Source organism: Aedes albopictus, chromosome 3, assembly GCF_035046485.1.
Source record: "Aedes albopictus strain Foshan chromosome 3, AalbF5, whole genome shotgun sequence".
In the NCBI taxonomy this organism is placed as follows: domain Eukaryota; kingdom Metazoa; phylum Arthropoda; class Insecta; order Diptera; family Culicidae; genus Aedes; species Aedes albopictus.
Window position 1 is genome coordinate 57,570,261 of NC_085138.1, and position 20,233 is coordinate 57,590,493.

Consider the following 20,233-nt stretch of genomic DNA (forward strand, 5'->3'; position numbering starts at 1 on the left):
TAGTGTTCCGGAACCGGTTCCGGGAGTCCCGCCGGAAGTGGCCAAATATAAAAGTGAACCAAACCCATGCATGCGACACATCAAATTGCGGCATTTTGGATAACCTGATGAACAGTCAGCAAGAAAACAGTCTCAGACCATATCTGAACCGGTAGTATTCCGGAACCGGTTCCGAGAGTCCCGCCGGAAGTGGCCAAATATAAAAGTGAACCAAACACATGCATGCGACACATCAAATTGCGGCATTTTGGATAACCTGATGAACAGTCAGCAAGAAAACAGTCTCAGACCATATCTGAACCGGTAGTGTTCCGGAACCGGTTCCGAGAGTCCCGCCGGAAGTGCCCAAATATAAAAGTGAACCAAACCCGTGCATGTGACACATCAAATTGCGGCATTTTGGATAACCTGATGAACAGTCAGCAAGAAAACAGTCTCAGACCATATCTGAACCGGTAGTGTTCCGGAACCGGTTCCGAGAGTCCCGCCGGAAGTGCCCAAATATAAAAGTGAACCAAACCCGTGCATGTGACACATCAAATTGCGGCATTTTGGATAACCTGATGAACAGTCAGCAAGAAAACAGTCTCAGACCATATCTGAACCGATAGTGTTCCGGAACCGGTTCCGGGAGTCCTGCAGGAAGTGGCCAAATATAAAAGTGAACCAAATCCATGCATGCGATATATCAAAGTGCGACTTTTTTGATAACCCAATGAAAGGTTGGCATAAAAAAAGACTCAGACCATATCTGAACCGGCAGTGTATCGGAACCGGTTCCGGATGTCCCGCTGGAAGTGGTCATATATAAAAGTGATCCAAACCCATGCATGCGGCACATCAAACTACAGCATTTTCGATAACCTGATGAGCAGTTAGCAAGAAAACAGTCTCAGACCTTATATGAACCGGTAGCGTTTCAGAATCGGTTCCGGGTGTTCCGCCGGAAGTGGCCGTATATAAAAGTTGACGAAACTCTTGCATGCGGCAAATCAAATCACGGCTTTTTCGACAACTTGATGACCGGTTATTGAGGAAGTAGACTAAGACCACATTATGGACTGTCAGTAGTGCCGAAACTAGTTCCCTCCAAAAGCGGCTAAATATAGAATTGAACCAAACCCATGGCTTTTTTGATAACCTAATAAACTTTAGCAGGCTCAGACTATTTCAGAGACTATCGGTAGTGTTTTGTCACCGGTTCCAAACCGGAAGTGACACCAAACCCATGCATGCGATACCTCAAATCACGGCTTTTTAAGTAACATGATGAACAGTTGCAAGAAAATAGACGCAAGCCATATCAGTGTGTTACGGAACTGATTACGGGTGTCCCGCCAGAAATGATCAAATGGAAAAGAGAACCAATACATGCGACATATCGATGACTTATTCAGTAACAAGATAAACGGTTAACCAACAAATAATCTCAGACCATATTTGGGAGAACCGGTAGTGTTCCAGAACTGGTGACAAAACGAGTAACGCGTCGGAAGTGGTAAAATATAGTAAGGATCTTAACCATAGCGGCGGTTTTGATAATCTTATGAACGGTCAACAAGAAAATAGTCTCAGGCCACAGTAGTTTGGAATCGGTTGCGGGTGTGATTTGATAGAAGTGAACCAAAACCATGCATGCGATACATAAAATCGCGTCATTTTCAAAAATTTGCCGAACGGTTAGCAAGAAAATAGCCTCAAATCACATCCTTTTCCGGCTTTTCAGGTTACGTGATGAACAATTGACAAAAACATAGTCTAAGACCATATTTGAGACAACCGGAATCAGTTCCAGGTGTCCCGCCGGAAGTAGTTAAACGTAAAATTTAACCAAACCCATGCAAGCTGCACATCAAATAGCGGAATTATAAAGGTTAACAAAACAAATGCCAAAGCGATAAATGAAATTGTGGCTTTTTTGATAGCATGTAAACGTTGGGTAAGATTATAAATGAAGAAATGATCAAAGTCTACATATATGCGAGAGAACGAAATCGTGACCAAAGCGATCTCTTCAAATCACATCATTTCAGATTCCTGCGGTGTAAATGTATAGTAGGATGGATCAACGTTTTATATAAAAATATAATTTAATCGCATCAACCTTATACAGTTTTTCAATCTCCAATCTCCTTATGCTTCTAAAATTACTGCTCACAATTTGGGTGCGGCTGGTTGAGCCCTCATTCTTCTCATTGCGATTGAAATTTGAATGGAAAATCTACATTTTCTGCATTTTCCACGTAGGAAGGTCAAATTTTACATGAATCGTGTTACCAATGATAATAAAATATAGCCTAAAGTGTGCTGAAATAAACATTGGCGTAGATCACAACTTGATCTGTGATTACTGATTGTGAATAAAGTTAACCTTCTTCAAGCATTAACTGACGCTCACCCCACTGCCGTAGTGGATGGAATGGGGTCACAATGACCCCAATACACGACTAGGGTTAAGGTGGACAAGCAGTCAACTGAGAGGTCTGACCTTTTTCTGCTCTGTTTTGTTGTTAAACATAACATCGAAATATGTATCATCAATAAGTTTCGAAAATCGATGATGGCTTTGTTAAAATTGTTGCTAGTGTAAAGTATTTTCAGGATTCAGGAACATTTTGGCTAACGTAGAAGAAAAGTTTATGAGTACATATTCGACGAGAAAGGCACTATCATCACTAGGTGGATTAATCTGGTTTTTTAGAATATAATTCACGGATACATTGAGAATCAGAAACTCAAACTTCTTTACAATTTTCTCAGAAGCTTTCGAAAGAACTGTCTCCAAGGATTGCTTTAGAAATTCTTCAAGAGATCGTTATTATTGATTGATTGATTTGTCTTTATTTTAGAGACTTTCAGATCATTATTAATCAGAATTCCCAAATTTATTCACATCCTTCAAGATATTTCATTTCTAGAAATTACTCCAAGGATTACTTCAGACATTTTACTACAGATTTTGCAGACTTCTACAGAGGATTGCTATGGAATGGCTGGAAGACAGCAGAGATTCTTGTTAAAATTGACACGGAGATTTCATCAGAAATTCCGCCGGTTATTCATCTATATGTTTTGTCAGAAACTCCTCCAGGAGTTTCTAGATATTCCCTCCGGAACTTCTTCAGAAAATCCATCTATGAATTCTTAAAATATTCCTTTTTATCAGAAATTTCGGGCCAAAGTCTAGATTCAATTTTGTTGGTGAGACCAACTAAAGAATTGATTTAGTTCTAAATCAGTACAACTACAACACAATCATGTAATAATGCATTGTTTCCGTGACTGTTAACCATTCGGCGCCACGCGTAGCAATTAATTCAAGCAGCGAGACGTATACCTACATAGTTTAATCCAAAAGCCCATTAAAAATACTCAGCAATGGTAAACAGCTCTGCCCTTCTTAGGCCTCCGCGTAACGCAAGAATAGCATTCAAATGAAGGCATTGATTGATAGTCCGATCGTAAAAAGAGCAAATTGATAGTAGTAATTTTCCATTCGATATGTGTGCATAAGGAGAAGAGAACGAGGATCTGAAAGAAGCAGAAAGTACTTAGACATAATGGCGGGCTTGTTTTGTTCGACACGCAAAAGGCTTGGAGTCGCGCCCAATGATAATACCCAATGCTGCCAGGCTGCTTCGAACGATTCAGGAGGCGCCAATGATGACGGAGACGGAGAACGGAGGAACAATGCGCCCGGTGGGTCGTGGGGAAAACAATCAACCCAAATGGCAGGTATTAAACGCTCGCAAACACGCCACGCTGCCATTTCCCGGGCTACACTACTATTGAGATTTGTTGTTGAATAACGTGAATGAAGGAGTGCAAACTTGAGCGAATGAATGGAAGAAAAGCTTCCACCCGACGACCTAGACAAGTAAAGGGGGAGCTTCAAATAAATAACGTATTCCCCTCGCGTGAATCAAGTGAATCCCTTCCAGTGCCCGACGCGTCTTTCATTCGTTGGTTAGTTGGTTGACTGGTGGAGATTGTGTAAGGGAGATTTCTTTTGACAGGATTTCCTGTTCTTTTAGCGGTGAGTAGCTTCAGTCCTAGCTTCCGGCCGAAGCACTAGCAGCCAGCCAGCCGGAGCGACGACGCAACGATAAGCTTTTTGACGGGAACAAACGGGAAGGAAGCTTTGAAGTGGGTTGATACACACACCAAGCACACCGTTTCGCGAAGACGCTCGTCTTCTTCCAAGAACTAGGGGGAACAGCGAGCTCCTCGTTCGGCAAGCATCACCGCTAGCGATGGTGAAAGGATTCTTGCCGTTTCGTGATTAATCTCACCGTGAAGTGACGGCCATGACGGTGAAGAAAGCCGTTTTCCCGTTCTCGTCTCGTCCTTGGTGGCGGTGATAGAAAAATGGCTGCTTCCCGGCGGTGACAAGTGTTTTGTACGCTCATCTTTCTCCAGTCCGGAGGGTTCCATGGAGGCATCCCATTTCAACTGTTCAAAATTGTTGCTCATCTTTCGTTTATTTTTATTTCATCCTTTTCATTTTACTTTTCAGATGCCAACTTGATTCGACGAAGGTTCGTTGTGGTTGAATTTAATCGCTTTTTCTTCTGCTTTCTCATCTTCCCTCTTTCCCCAGAACTCACCTGCGGCAACAATAGGGTTGACGACTATCAGAGTCAAAAAGGTAGATATGAACGTTTTTCTTTTCAACAGATTTTTTGAATATTTTTTTCTCTAGAAAACGTGATGTTGAGTCGTGACTGAATTCGTGAAATGGAAGATCTTGAAATGTATTATAAACCTACTGTGTAGATGCCAGATAAATGAAATACCCATACACACAGTAGATTGGCAATTTAATTTTAATTAAAATGATAGATGACAAAGATATCGTTATATCACTTTTTCATGTTTTTGAAAATGACCCCAGATTTTTGGCACCGATTGCCGGCTGACCCCAAATTTTTGATCGATAATTATTTTTCTAGAAACTTTTTGAATAGATTTTGAGAGTACGGGAGATAGATATCTAAGAGCCGAGGGAGAGATAAAGTTGTGAAAGACGGACCCCGTCAGGGTGGTGCTTCGAATCCAGTTTGAATTTCTATCACAGAGAATCGCAACTTGTTCTGTGGCTTAGTTGGTTAAAGCGCCGAACAAGTGATACGGAGTCGTGGGTTCCAATCCCACCAAAACAAGTGGCAATATTTTCACAAATTTGTCTCACAATTTGCCAGTTAAACGCACTCTGCATTCAAGTTTTACGTTTATTTCTGAAACATTCATCGACTGACGTAACTGGAAAAAGGCAATACAATAATTCCTCCTATTGGGAATTCCTAATAACTCTGGTGGGAACTATTCCAGAGTTATTATTTTTTGGAAAAAATCCCAGATTAACTTTTGACCAACATTTTTCGGTGAAATTTATGCAAAAATAAAAGCATTCTCGGAAAAAAAAATCCTGAGAAACTATCGAAGGCATTCGCATAAGAATAAGTGGAAGGATTTTATGAAAAAATAATACATGAATGATTTTCAAATAACTCAACGTACATATGTACAGATGGGTAAATTATTGATTAAATTGAGAAAAAATCCACAGCTCAGGTTGAGTTATTTGAAAATCATAATTGACCACACGGATTAATACACGGAAAATTTGCACTTTGAGTGAGTCGTTTTCGAGCATCTACCTCTACGTAGTTATCCGTCGTATCAAACAGAATGCGAACGATACGTTTGATCGTCTAAAATCTTTGGAAGAATTCTCACAGAAACTTATAAACCCTCTAATGGATACCTGGGGTCCATTTGGACCCCAGGCGACTTTGGAGTAATGGCAAACAAATTGGGTATAACATATTGACTTAATTTTTTCAATACCTTCAAACTAGACCTAGTTCTATTATTTAAGCAAAAATAAAGTTGATTTCATGGCATACTTTGATTTTTATTCCATGTCAAAGTTGAACCTGACGATTTTGTATACCTGGGGTCCATTTGACCCAAAAATTGAATTCTCTATATATTTTGATTCTGATGTTTTAGAATATTCATGTCTTCGGAAAAATTGTTCAGTAAGTCTTGCGCCATCTGGTGATTAATTGGTTCATTCGAATTTTTTTCACTAGATGTCGCTATTTGGCATAAAGAATTAAGAAATATAATGCCTTCAAACGAAATTATCCAAAGATCTAGAGCTTGTCACGTCTTCGGGAAAGTTGCTCAGTAAGTCAAGCGCTTACAGATAATGGACCGACTGATTCGAAATTCCTCCACTAGGTGGTGCTAGTATGTAGGAGTATGTAAATTTTGTATCTCATATATCACTGGATCCAATATCACTTAGAAAGATTACGCCTTCAAGAAAGTTGTTGTGTTTATCAATTACTTCCAGATGATGGGCCGTTCGATTTGAAACTCCACACATAGATGGCGCTAGTTAGCATGCAAATTTTACATCTCATATATCTCAAGATCCTGATCACATAGAAAGATGGTGTGTTCGGCAAAGTTGTTTTATAGGTCAAGAGCATACAGATGATGCAAAATTTGATTCGGAAATCCACACATTGGTGGCGGCACTGAGTATGCAAATTTTATACTTCAAATATCCCAGGATTCCAATAACTCTCTTACCGTCTTTACTATCTTCAGCAAAAATGTTTGGTAAGTCAAGAATTTACAGAAAATGGACCGTTTGATTCGAACCTCTGGCACTAGATGACGCTAGTAAGCATACAAATTTTGAATTATTTTTACATCAGGATTCAGATTATATTGTAAAATTGAAGATTCTGCAAAAAAGTTGCAAGAACTTATAAATGATGAGTCGTTTTACTCTGAATTTTGTCCATAGGTGGCGTTAGTGGGCATGCAATTTGTATATCTCATACAGCACAAGAGCCTGCTAGTCATAATCCCAGTGCACAATTTCTGTGCGCACTCAGAAAAAAACACCACTCAGTGCACACGCAGAGTGTTCACAGGGGGCTGTTCAAATATTTTAATGAACCATACGCATACCATTGGAGCCCAAAAAAAAAACACAAGCACATCTTGTGATATCAGAGACAAACAGACATAACAATAACACAATTTCTCACTCATATATCTCAGGGTTTTAATTACTTGGAGTGTTGGTGTGCTCGGCAATACTGTTAAGCTAGCCGAGGACAAACAGTTGATGGGCCGTTTGATTCGAAATTTCAATAATAGGTGGCGCTAAAGAGCCTATATTTTTTAAATCTCAGGACGCTGGATACTTAGAAAGATGGTTTCCACGGCAAAACTGTTTGGTAAGTGAGAGCATACAGTTTGATAATGCAAAATTTCATCTCTAGGCGGTGCTAGTTACAACTTTAGTTACAAATAGGTTGTAAACGATTAGAATTCCTCAAAATGTATATAACAAGCTGTAACTTTTTTCTCTTCAGACAAAATTGTGTCAATTCAAATGGTAAACAAAAACCAATTTATTAGTCATACATTTTCAAAATTTCATTAAATTTGGTTAACTTGACCCTAAGATATAGTAGTTTATTGGACTGTAGTGAAATTAGAAGAATTTTACTAGAAACACTTCAACTTCAAGTTATAGCTTGTTTCAAATTTTCTGGCTAATGATTAAAATTTCTATGTTTTTGTATATTTGCTACTAGCACCACCTAATGACAGAAGCTCGAACCAAATAATAATTCACCTTGATCTTCTTAACAACTTTGCCGAAAATACCATATTATTAAATAATCAGGATCCTGAGACTTGAAAAATTTATTTTTTTTTACTCTAGTTACGCCTAATGGTAGAATTTCCAATCATACAGCTCATCATTGAAAAGTTCTTGGGTAGCTGAATAACTTTGCTGAAACACCAACTCTCTGAATATGTGGGATAGGAATTTTGTCAGTGTTACGTCTGTTGTCATTGACATCATAGAAATCACGAACAAACATACGTTAATTTCTTATATCTCAGTACCCTGACTACATGGAGCTTTGGTGTCTTCGGCAAAGTTGTTTGGTTGGTAAAGGACTTACAGATGATGGTACATGATTCGGAATTTAACTGCTAGACGCCGCAAATGAATTTCAAACTGTACATATCTCAGGATCGTGATTATTTGGAAATATGGTGTGTTCGGCAAAATTGTGTGGCAGATCAAGGGTATTCATTTGAATTATTGTTTGATTCGAGTTTCTGCCACTAGGCGGCGCTAGTTGTTAATTTGCATGAGCATGCCAATTTTTATTATAGGCTAGAAAAATTTCAACAAGCTGTAACTTTCTATTGAATGCACCAAAAACTCTCAAATTTTGACTGCTGGTTTCCCAACTGGATAGCTACATATAATTGGTACATTTTTGGGCTTGATTGGTTGACTTAACCCAAAGTCCACATACACACATGCTACCCTACAAACCCATCAAAACATGGGCCGGGACGAACGGCAGTACATCCAAAGGAAGACGTGAACAGATATTTTTGTCTCACAAAGTTTGCCATGTAAGTAGAACAAACATATACCCACACATAAATTGTACTCATTGTCACTATGTTGTTAATACAGCGTGAGCCACGACGCAAAAAGTAACTTGTTCAACAAAATGGGTAAACCTGAAAATTGTGGCAGTAAATCCTGAGATAAATGAGATATTTAATTTGCATCCTACATGTGGAGTTCCAAATTATATGGTCGATTGATCTACCCATCAACTTTGCCGAAGACTCCATGTTTCTTTGGGCTAAGAATCCTGAAATATATGACATATACAATTTGCATGCTGACCAATGCCATCTACGTATTGCGAAAATTTCAAATTTAACGGCCCATGGTCAGTAAGTACTTGGCCTATGCAACAACTTTTCCGAAGAGTCCATCTATCTAAGTGATCAGAATTCCGCGATATATGAGCTATATGAAATATGCTTGCTCAGTAACGCCAGCTATACGTGGAGTTCCAAATCAAACGCCACATCACCTGTATGTCCTTGATGTACGTGGTCAGGATCTTGATATAAATGTGATCATATACTTAATACTTACATGCTCACTAGCGCCGCCTATGTGTGAAGTTCCGAATCAAACAGACCAGCATCTGTCCTTGAGCAACTCAACAACTTTGCCGAAGATACAATCATTCTAGGTGGTCAGGATCCTGAGATTTATCAATATAAAATTTGAACTCTCAGTAGCGCCATCTACGTGTGAAATTTTCAAACAAACGATCCATCATACGTGAACACTTTTTCTAATAATCAACTTTGCTGAAGACACCAAAATTCTATGTGGTCAGGATCTTTATATATACGTGTTCAAATACTGAATACTTACATGCTCACTAGCCCCACCTATATATGAAATTCCGAATGAAACGGTCCAGCATCTGTAAGTCCTTGACCAACCCAACAACTTTACTAAAAACACCGATATTCTAATAAATCAGGATCATACGATACAGAAGAACGAATTTGGGGTCCGAACGGACCCCAGGTTTCCGAAATGGACCATCATTTAAGGTTTCCTGTAGAGGGTTAAAACTTTCCTGGATGAACTTCTGAAGAAATTCTCGGAAAAAATACTGAAGCCATCCTCGAAGCGATAAAATGAATAACCTAAAAAAATGCAGATAAAAAACACTCGTAAGCAAATCTTTGAAACCAATTTCGAAATGAACTGTGTGTTTTTTATTCAGAGTTTTTTTTAATTTTGATATTTTATACACACGTTATTCTTTTTTTTTTTTTTAGTAAATAAGAACTACTTTTTGATAGTTAAAATTAACTTCAAAGAGATTTTTTGGGCAACTGCTTCACAGCTCCGCCCAGTACAAAATGCGACAAGTCGCTCCCATACACTTCAAACTGATTTTCAAATTGGTTCCCGGGCACCAAAAGTTATGTGAAAATTTGAATTTCGGTCCAGTTTGGAATACAGATTCAAAATATGTAGTTATTTCAACATCGCTAAAGATGCAAATTACCGTCGTGCGGGACTTATTTTGACACTTTTCACATATGTATGTTAGGATTTAAATTGAAGTGCATAAACTTATCTGGAGAACTCTATTGTAAAATGAATTGAACATTAAACTGTACACAATAAAATAAAGGACAGTTGAAATTGAGCGCGCCAACAGATCGAACGTCCGTGATCTGATCGGAGGAATACATATAATTGGAAGTCGTAATGTGTTTTCGTGTAATATAATCTGGAAAGATGGATTATGTGAGTTATTTGCCTGGGATCCCAACAAATTTGGGGGCTCGTCCGGGAATCCCAAGTGTTGCGGTGAAGCTCACATGGGAGCAAAAGGATATAGGAGCTTAGGAGTAGCTCACTGTGAACCTTCGAGGGTTCCAAATTTATTTAGTCAACAATATGGTTTGGTTTGATACATCATGCAAAATAATTATTTTATTATGCAATGAACTCACTGATAGAAATCCACCCCTGTCTCCAGCGATGATGTGTTTTTAATCGACGTGGACATATGCGGCTTCAATCAATCTTATCAGGAAATGTATATTTTTTAAGAGCGATTCTCCAGCCAAAGAAATTCTCAAAATTGAAGAGCAAAAAATATAAAATAATAAAAAAAGAATGGCCGAAGAAATTCTCAAGAAAATTCCCAAAGGGAAAACCTTGAAAACTTCTTAAGAAATAACAGGGATAATTTGGAAAATTATCCTTCGTTAAAAGATTGTTTGAATAAAAACTATATTTTCACATTGTTAGTCATGATTAGATAACATTCTATAACATGCTTTTCCAGTATACCCCACTTGTTTAAACTTGTCCCGGTGTACCTTTCCGTAGAAGCTGCCGATAAAATATAAAAATATAACTTTCAAAATAATTGACGACAACGAATTTGCCAAAGATATTAATAAAGAAATAAGCTCTACTTAAGGGATTATCTAGGTAATTACCGAAACTAATTAGAAAAATGAATTTTTAAATAAATCACGATTAAAACTCCTAAACAAATTTTCCAAAATATTACCTAAGCAAAAAAAATTCTTCGACAAAAAAAAACTAGAGTAATCCAAAAAAAACTAGCAGAAAGAAGACTTGAAGAAATTTCAAAAGAAAAACTGACGAAAATCTGAAGAATTTTTTACACGAATTTACGAAAACTTTTCCAAAGAAAGGCAAAAAATGATTTCTTTATGAATTTCAAAGGAAATTGTCGAAAAAAATGCCAATAGTAATGCTGAAATAATTCACAAAGTAATTTGTCGAAAATATAATAAACGTGTGACGGAAGACATATCCTATTCTCTCTCAGAAATTTAGTAATTTCTTTGGGAAATACTTTCATAAATTTCCGAATCTCTTCCAGGAATTTCAAAAAATAATCCAGAGAAAAGGAAGAAATACATGTAGGATTGCCTCAAGATTTCTTGGAAGATTCTGAAAAATTCTCTAAGATATTGCCAAAGAAATTTCAAAAAGATAAGGCGGAAAAATTCTCAAAGCTATATTTGATTACGCTTTTGAAGGAATCATCCGAAGAATTTATTCAATCCGAAGGAATTTTTAAAGAACCATCAAACTGTTTCCGGAAATATTACTTAAAAACAATCCAAAAGGTGATCTTTTAATCAACAGCCAAGAAATTCCCAACACGATTGGAAAAAGAATTTTCAAAGTAAAAAAAAAAATACAGAAAAAAATTATACAAGAATTTTGTCGGAATTTATCAAATTAATTTCTCAAAAAAACACTGAATGTATAACCGGAGAAAATCATGTTTTCGGGAACCGTCAAAGATGCCTTTCTCGAATTTTATCTAGTTCCTGCAAGAGTTTCAGCAAATCATGAAGAAGTTTCTAGCCGAAAATATTTTTGATGAACCTGTACCAAAAAAAAAAAAAAACTTCAGAAATTTTCCAAGAAAGCCACCATAACGCCAAGAAAGAGTGGTGTTTAAGTAGTATAAAGTGGATCAGTTAAGAGAAAGGAATGAAACTCAGGGAATTAATAAGGACATGAGAAGGTAACAGGAGGATATAAGGAAGAGGTTGCTAAGAGGAGCCGCATCATGACTTGAGGGTGATAAATTTAACAAAGCGCTAAAGACGGACTAAAGAGATCGAAGAAAATTTTCAGTAGAAGTAGGAACAAAAAGGAGCGAGTTTATAAGGGATCTCAAGGTGCGAGAAAGGGAGCAATATATTTTACAGAAGGGTTTAACGAGCGGTTGATATGTAGAGATTAGAGGAAGCTTCAACGACGTGTAATCAGTAAGATGAGAAAAAGAGAGTTTACCCAATCGTACAGCGTTTCAGGGAGCAAGAGTAATTTACGAGCTGACCATGGAGAATTAGGAGAAGGCAATAGGTGTTTCAGAAGGGTTTCTCAAGCCAAATTGGGCAATGTGACTTATCAGGTGTTTCAGGAGGCTATCATGTAATCTTTAGAGGGTTCTCAGGGTTTTTCGATGAGGCTTCAGGGAAATAAAGGGTGATTTTAGAGAATTTCGTGAGGTTCCACAGTGTTACAGATTGCTTCAGGGTGGTTCTAGTGGACCTCGTGGTAGTTTAAAGGAGTTTATTGGGGTTGTTAAAGGGTTTAGCTTTAGGTGATTGTGGGGGAGTTTCTGAAGTTTCACGAGGATCTTAGAGAGTATTAGAGAGCCATAGAGGCCTTGAGAGAGTCTAAGTGCGCTCTAGGGGGATATCCAGTGTTTCAGGGGATTTCTGGGAATTTCAGGCGTTTCAGAAAAAAAAGGTGGGCTCTCAGGGTTTCGAGGAACTTTATCGTTCTTCCATGACACGCTCATGGAACCTCTCTGAAACCACATTAAAACTCTCTGAGATTCCTTAAAAATCCGGTAAATTGTACTAAAGCTCCCTCCAAACCATCATAAAATCCACGTTCATCTTTTTCTTCTTCTCAATCCTCTTCGTAGCTCAACGTTTCCACTGGAACTTGGCCTGCCTTTCCTTAACTTAGTGTTCTTTGAGCGCGAAATCCTTGTTAAAACACCTTTATATTTGAAGATCAAATGAGCAGCTTGATGCTAATCGTTAGATCTCTGAAGTACAATCATCATATCACAGTGTTGAACTAAGAGGAAGGCTGTCTCTTTAGGGATGTGTCCTGAAGACGATACTTTTTTAGAGCTTTTTAATTAGCATCATATAAAGGCAACAACAATACATGGCATTTTCTCCCTTGATGGTCATGACCGCAAGACTGACACTGCGCCGGATGATTGTTCTGGCTCCTTGCCAACTATACAAGCAGTCATATGAATTTATTTCTACTTGATTTGTTTACGAGTATGTACAAGTTTGTACAATAGCAGAACTGAGATCCCTTCATTAAATTTCATAGCTCGTGTTTGTATGAAATGTTGTCTACACTCCGACAGGAAACACACAATCATACCTCCCAGTCAGTCCCTGAACTTCAGCGATTTCCTATAAATTTGCATGTACATTGTACATATCTTATAGCGGAGAACACTCGCTCATTAAAAACATCTCCCCTAACTGATTCAAATGTCCCCCAGGAGATTTCGCCCGTCTAATTCGCCAGCCACAGCAACTCGGGCTCTGGCGGCTCCAATGCCATCCACAATCTACCAGCCAAGTAGGGGGAATCGGTATAAAGTGCTCCATTGAGGTGAAATGACGCATCATAATAAGAAGTGAGATGCGAGCACTATGGTTGGACTGTCGGCTTTCATCGTTAAATCTGTGTACGATAGGAATGACTAGAGTGTTACGTTTGTTTGTCTGTGATTGGGAAGTATTTCTATTCCTATGTACTTAAAAGAGTTCGGCTGATATTAGAGATCTTAGCTACTTTAATCGGCGTGGCATCCTTGGGGATTCAAAACGAATGTTTTAGATTTGTCCCGACGTTTCGACTCTGTTTCGAGCCTTCTTCAAAGGGAAAAGTTAGGGGCCGTTCATAATCCACGTAGAATTTTAGGGAGAGGAGGAGTCTGGCTTAAAGTCTACGCTCCATTATTTTTTTCTTGTATGGACCCAAGTCTACGAGGAAGGAGGGAGGAGTGGTCAAAAGGCCAAAAGTTTGTCTACGGGGTTTATATACATCCCCTTAGTTGCAATATTCGTTCATACTCGGGTCACCCATGATTCGAAACTACGATGTGTATCTTAGGAAGCGCATTTCACCCCTGCATACCATACGTCGGAGTTGCTCTTGATCCCACCAGCTTCCAGAACGTATGTTTATGAAAATGAGCTGTTTTCTAGCCAAGTCTATATACGACTTCAGCCCCCACCCGCCGACGACGACGCGTCGCCCTTCGTTGTTTGTTTGCTCTTCTGTATGTACCTACATTCAGCGTCGTTGTCGTCTCCCAGTGCCGTCTGTATGCAATGGTCGGAAGTGGAAGCCACCACACCGGGACAGGGAACGTAAATTTTATTATCATATTCCCCCTTCTGAAGAAGACTTGGCGAGCTGGTTGTTTGGTATAATCAGACACTCCCCCCAAGCCGGCCTCGACCCTGTTTCGCTAATCTTCCGGGAAAACCCACCGCCGCCCCATTGGAAGCACCGAGATTCGCAGCAGTCGTAAAAGGCTGCTGCAAATTCATGTGTCTGAATGGAAGAAAAATAGCTGTCGGGAAAAAGAACCGGTAGCTATTTGTGAGTCCCCACATGAGGGGGTTGAATATATTGCTCACCTTGTGTGTACCGTTCGGGTTTCTATTTCTTGGTCACCTTCACGCCGTAAGACGCTCTTAGCTCTTCCAGCGGCAACCTCCCATTGTCATCAGCGCAGCAATCGGAAACCGAACCTGAGCCAATAATTCTTGCTGACGTGCGGAAATGGAGATGCGGCGCGCTGAAATGAATTTAATGAATATTAAAGCGATTTTAATTAAACAAATGTCTACCGGACGGGTTTTGGTTCACTGACTGCGAACAATCAGCGAAGCAACGGGAGACGAACGTGGAGAATCCGGAACCGGCTAAAATGAATTAAATCACTTTGGGACGGACAAAGTCGCGTTCGGCAGTTGTTTGGAGGGAAGAAGGGTAAACTGGGACTATTCATAAGTATAAGCATTATATGACCTTGCCCTTGCACAATACACACAATCCAGCGGCTGAGTATGAAATGGTCCTCCACCGGAAACTATGTCCAAATATAATAAATTACTTAAAAATCTTTGGATGGTACGAATTATGATCTGACGCGGGATTCCCGGGTTTTTGAACAGCTATCACCCTCACTTGTCTCCAATCATCCGGAACGATGTTGTTAAAGGGTGGTACGGTCAAAATTTGGTCATACAATTTTTTTCATAACGTCAGACTGCGTACACTAAAACAGCTGATTTTTGTATCAGTAATGGTACATTATGTGTAGCTTATGCCATAAAATTTTCATCAAAATCCATTAAGTATTGGTTGATATATAGATAAAACCAACGACCTTTTTAGAATTTTCTACAAAGGCGCTCCATAGTAAATCTTTGACAATTTAAGATCAGTAAAGCACACTTTTGGTTATAAAACTACTAATACTGCAGTTTGCGATCAGTCTTCGTATCGGTTGGACGTTTTTTCAATTGCGTGGAGCTTCTCCGTCAGTGTGGCGTGATGGCTCTCAATTCGCGAGAGAGCACATTCAAAGTCGATCTAACGAATTTTTCACGAAGGCCAAGTTATGAACAAATCCACGAATTTGTTAATCAAACACTTGGTCTACAACCCAATGAAGTGAAGCGGTTGCAGATCAACCATGCTTCGAAATGCGTGCATGTAAAATGTGTGAACCAAGCGACTGCTGATAGAGTAGTGGAAGATCACAACGGGCGACACGAGTTGGAAGTGGAAGGCCGTAAACATCGTATACGGTTGGCGATCGACAGTGGCTGTACTGAGGTCAAGGTTCATGACCTCTCTGAAAGTGTGAGCAATGATGATGTAGCTGCTTTCCTCCGTCATTTCGGTGATGTACATGAAGTGAAGGAATTGAGTTGGGGTCCCTCATTCCCTTACCAGCATATTTCATCTGGGGTACGCGTCGCAGTTATGACACTTACAAGTCACATCCGTTCGTTTGTCACGGTACAAGGTCAAGAAACATTGATCACCTACCGTAATCAACCAGTCACATGTCGACATTGTACTCAGCTACTACACCCCGGTAGTACATGTGTGCAGAACAAACAAGCAATCAAAGTCAAGCCCTCCAACCAGACAGCATCCAACGAACCAGCTGATGATAATAATCCGATACCCTATCAAGTGACTGAGTTGAACGAGCCAAACATTCGTTACTCCGATGCAGTGGATAAGGCGCCAAAGAACAAATCATCGATCGACGACCAAGCAACCGGCGGCGGGAAAAAGAAGAGAAAGCAGAAGGAGCAGCAGCATCAGCAGTACGTACAGCAGCCAGCATGTGTGCAAATGAACAAACCAGCAACAGAGTCGCCACCGAGAAAGAAGAAAGATCGCAACGACAAATTTTTTCGCAGAGTAGAACAATTGCAGGGAGAGCGCACGCCGCCAGATTTGGAAATGAGCAGCAGTGAATTGAATGATGACGACTCCGAGCCCGAGCCCGATCGTAATGACACAGATGCATGGCTTGCCTGGATACAAAGAAGTATCGAAAAAGGAAAACGTAAACGAAACTCCGATATTGATTAAAAAATGTGAATTGTATTAGAATAAGTTTTCATGTATTGAATTCGAAACCCGACCCGAATGATCACAACTGATTAAAGGGTCGTTAATAAAACAAACAACAACAACAACTAATACTGCTCCGATTCATATGAAAATTTTACAGTATAATACTAGTATATAAATATGATCTAAGTAAAATTTTGAGCCATTATGTATGAATACTTCCAAAGTTGTGGCAGTTTGAATATAAAAAAACCCGATTTAATCCACCTATGGTGAACAGAACCCTTCTTACACTTATTAAAAATATTGTTATATTATACGTAAGCAAATTTATTTTGTGTGATTGACCAAAAGTTCTAGAAAATATTGCGGATTTGACATCTAGTGAATTGGTTCCCAAAATAGCATCAGACCATGGACTTACCAGAAATGCCAGACACCTCCTAGAATCTTATATGAAATGTTTAAAAAATAGCTTTCATATTCTGGAATATTGTATCTTTTGTTAACTGCCAAATAATCTTGAATCGATTAACAAATGGATAAGAAAATCAGCGAGATGCACTTTGTCTAATATCTCTTAATCAGTCGAATAAATTAGCTCCGAAGTACTTGGTATTCATGGTTATGGTGTAAAAGGACAAAAATGATATATCTACTAAGTTAATCAGTTTTGGCATTAACTAGTTATTTTGGCTGTCCGGTTCTTGCATTTTTCCCACAATATGTAAATTCAAAGCTTTCATTTAACATATTGTTAGTTTTCATAAAATTCCTGTGTATTTGAAATTTGTTATTTATAATGCTATTGAAAACAACAATACACTTTGTCAGCATTATTTATTGAAAAATAATTTCCCATAGACTGGTCAAAAACTCATGCAAGATAACAAGTGAATATAATAATAAAAAATAATTTATTGAAATACTCTTCGTAAGATATCTCAGTAATCAAATGTCGAATCGAAATAAAATTTCAGGGCCTTATACAAGGATATTGTAGCTTTCATTTGGTGCTTAGAGAACCCAAATCGGTTGACAGATGGCTGAGATATTTATTATGGTACCCTTGGTCCAAAATCTTTCAAAAAGTTAACCTGTATTACTCCCAAGTACTCTTTGAAAGATATCTCGGTTATCAAACGTCCAATCCTAATGAAATTGTATAGGGTTCTACTAGAATGTTGTAGCTTTCATTTGGTGCCAGGGTAACCGAAATCGGTTGACAGACGGCTAGGATATTTATTATTATACAATTGGTCAAAAATCTCAAAAAGTTTAGTTGTATAAATCCTAAGTGCTCTTCGAAAGATATCTCTGTAACCAAATGTCCAATCGAAATAAAATTTCTGGGTGATCTACTAGGATGTTGTAGCTTTCATTTGGTGCCAAGAGAACTTAAATCGATCGACAAACGGCCGAAATATTTATTATGATACACTTGGTCAAAAATCTTAAAAAGTTTAGAAGTATGACTCATAAGTACTCTTCGAAAGATATCTCGGTAACCAAACGTCCAATCGAAAAAAAATTCAATAGCGTTCTACTAGGATGTAGTAGCTTTCATTTGCTTCCAAGAGAACTCAAATCGGTTGACAGACGGCTGAGAAACGTGCGTGACTTTTTTTTGTAACGCACATACACACACACACACATACACACATACACACATACACACACACACACATACAGACATTTGCTCAGTTCGTCGAGCTGAGTTCATTGGTATATGAGACTCGGCCCTCCGGGCCTCGGATCGAAAGTCGGTTTTCCGAGCGATATTTATACCCTTCTTATGGGTGTAAGAAGGGTAAAAAACAGACAGGGTGCCACTTAAGCAAATATAACTTTGAAACGGCGAAATCAAATTGAATGAAATTTTTACACAACATTCGGTAATGCATTCTTTATATACAGATAAAAATCATTGAATTTGGTTTAGTATTTCTGGCTCTATAAATAAAACAGTAAAATTGTGTTCTTGAGTCAGTAGTGTGCGGTAGTTCGGCAGCAGCAAAGTTTCGCGCGCTCGCTTTGCTAGATTTTTGCGATTTTCTTTCCCCTTCTCTCTGCGGGGCTCCGACGACGGGACGCCAAGCAGTCAGTAGTGTGCGGTAGTTCGGCAGCAGCAAAGTTTCGCGCGCTCGCTTTGCTAGATTTTTGCGATTTTTTTTCCTCTTCCCTCTGCGGGGCTCCGACGACGGGACGCCAAGCAGTCAGTAGTGTGCGGTAGTTCGGCAGCAGCAAAGTTTCGCGCGCTCGCTTTGCTAGATTTTTGCGATTTTCTTTCCCCTTCTCTCTGCGGGGCTCCGACGACGGGACTCCAAGCAGTCAGTAGTGTGCGGTAGTTCGGCAGCAGCAAAGTTTCGCGCGCTCGCTTTGATAGATTTTTGCGATTTTTTTCCTCTTCCCTCTGCGGGGCTCCGACGACGGGACGCCAAGCAGTCAGTAGTGTGCGGTAGTTCGGCAGCAGCAAAGTTTCGCGCGCTCGCTTTGCTAGATTTTTGCGATTTTTTTTCCTCTTCCCTCTGCGGGGCTCCGACGACGGGACGCCAAGCAGTCAGTAGTGTGCGGTAGTTCGGCAGCAGCAAAGTTTCGCGCGCTCGCTTTGCTAGATTTTTGCGATTTTCTTTCCCCTTCTCTCTGCGGGGCTCCGACGACGGGACGCCAAGCAGTCAGTAGTGTGCGGTAGTTCGGCAGCAGCAAAGTTTCGCGCGCTCGCTTTGCTAGATTTTTGCGATTTTTTTCCTCTTCCCTCTGCGGGGCTCCGACGACGGGACGCCAAGCAGTCAGTAGTGTGCGGTAGTTCGGCAGCAGCAAAGTTTCGCGCGCTCGCTTTGCTAGATTTTTGCGATTTTTTTTCCTCTTCCCTCTGCGGGGCTCCGACGACGGGACGCCAAGCAGTCAGTAGTGTGCGGTAGTTCGGCAGCAGCAAAGTTTCGCGCGCTCGCTTTGCTAGATTTTTGCGATTTTTTTCCTCTTCCCTCTGCGGGGCTCCGACGACGGGACGCCAAGCAGTCAGTAGTGTGCGGTAGTTCGGCAGCAGCAAAGTTTCGCGCGCTCGCTTTGCTAGATTTTTGCGATTTTTTTTCCTCTTCCCTCTGCGGGGCTCCGACGACGGGACGCCAAGCAGTCAGTAGTGTGCGGTAGTTCGGCAGCAGCAAAGTTTCGCGCGCTCGCTTTGCTAGATTTTTGCGATTTTCTTTCCCCTTCTCTCTGCGCGGCTCCGACGACGGGACTCCAAGCAGTCAGTAGTGTGCGGTAGTTCGGCAGCAGCAAAGTTTCGCGCGCTCGCTTTGATAGATTTTTGCGATTTTTTTCCTCTTCCCTCTGCGGGGCTCCGACGACGGGACGCCAAGCAGTCAGTAGTGTGCGGTAGTTCGGCAGCAGCAAAGTTTCGCGCGCTCGCTTTGCTAGATTTTTGCGATTTTCTTTCCCCTTCTCTCTGCGGGGCTCCGACGACGGGACGCCAAGCAGTCAGTAGTGTGCGGTAGTTCGGCAGCAGCAAAGTTTCGCGCGCTCGCTTTGCTAGATTTTTGCGATTTTTTTCCTCTTCCCTCTGCGGGGCTCCGACGACGGGACGCCAAGCAGTCAGTAGTGTGCGGTAGTTCGGCAGCAGCAAAGTTTCGC

The 20,233-nt window shown here is 40.1% G+C and overlaps 1 protein-coding gene across 1 annotated transcript in view; it reads left to right on the plus strand.

The window, feature by feature from the left end:
• Nucleotides 1–20,233, plus strand: part of LOC109426949 (zwei Ig domain protein zig-8) — a 569,430-nt gene that overhangs the window by 48,305 nt on the left and 500,892 nt on the right. The window contains exon 3 of the mRNA XM_062859427.1: nt 4,601–4,648. Within this exon, the coding sequence (XP_062715411.1) occupies nt 4,601–4,648 (48 nt within the window). The remainder of the gene's footprint in view (nt 1–4,600; nt 4,649–20,233) is intronic.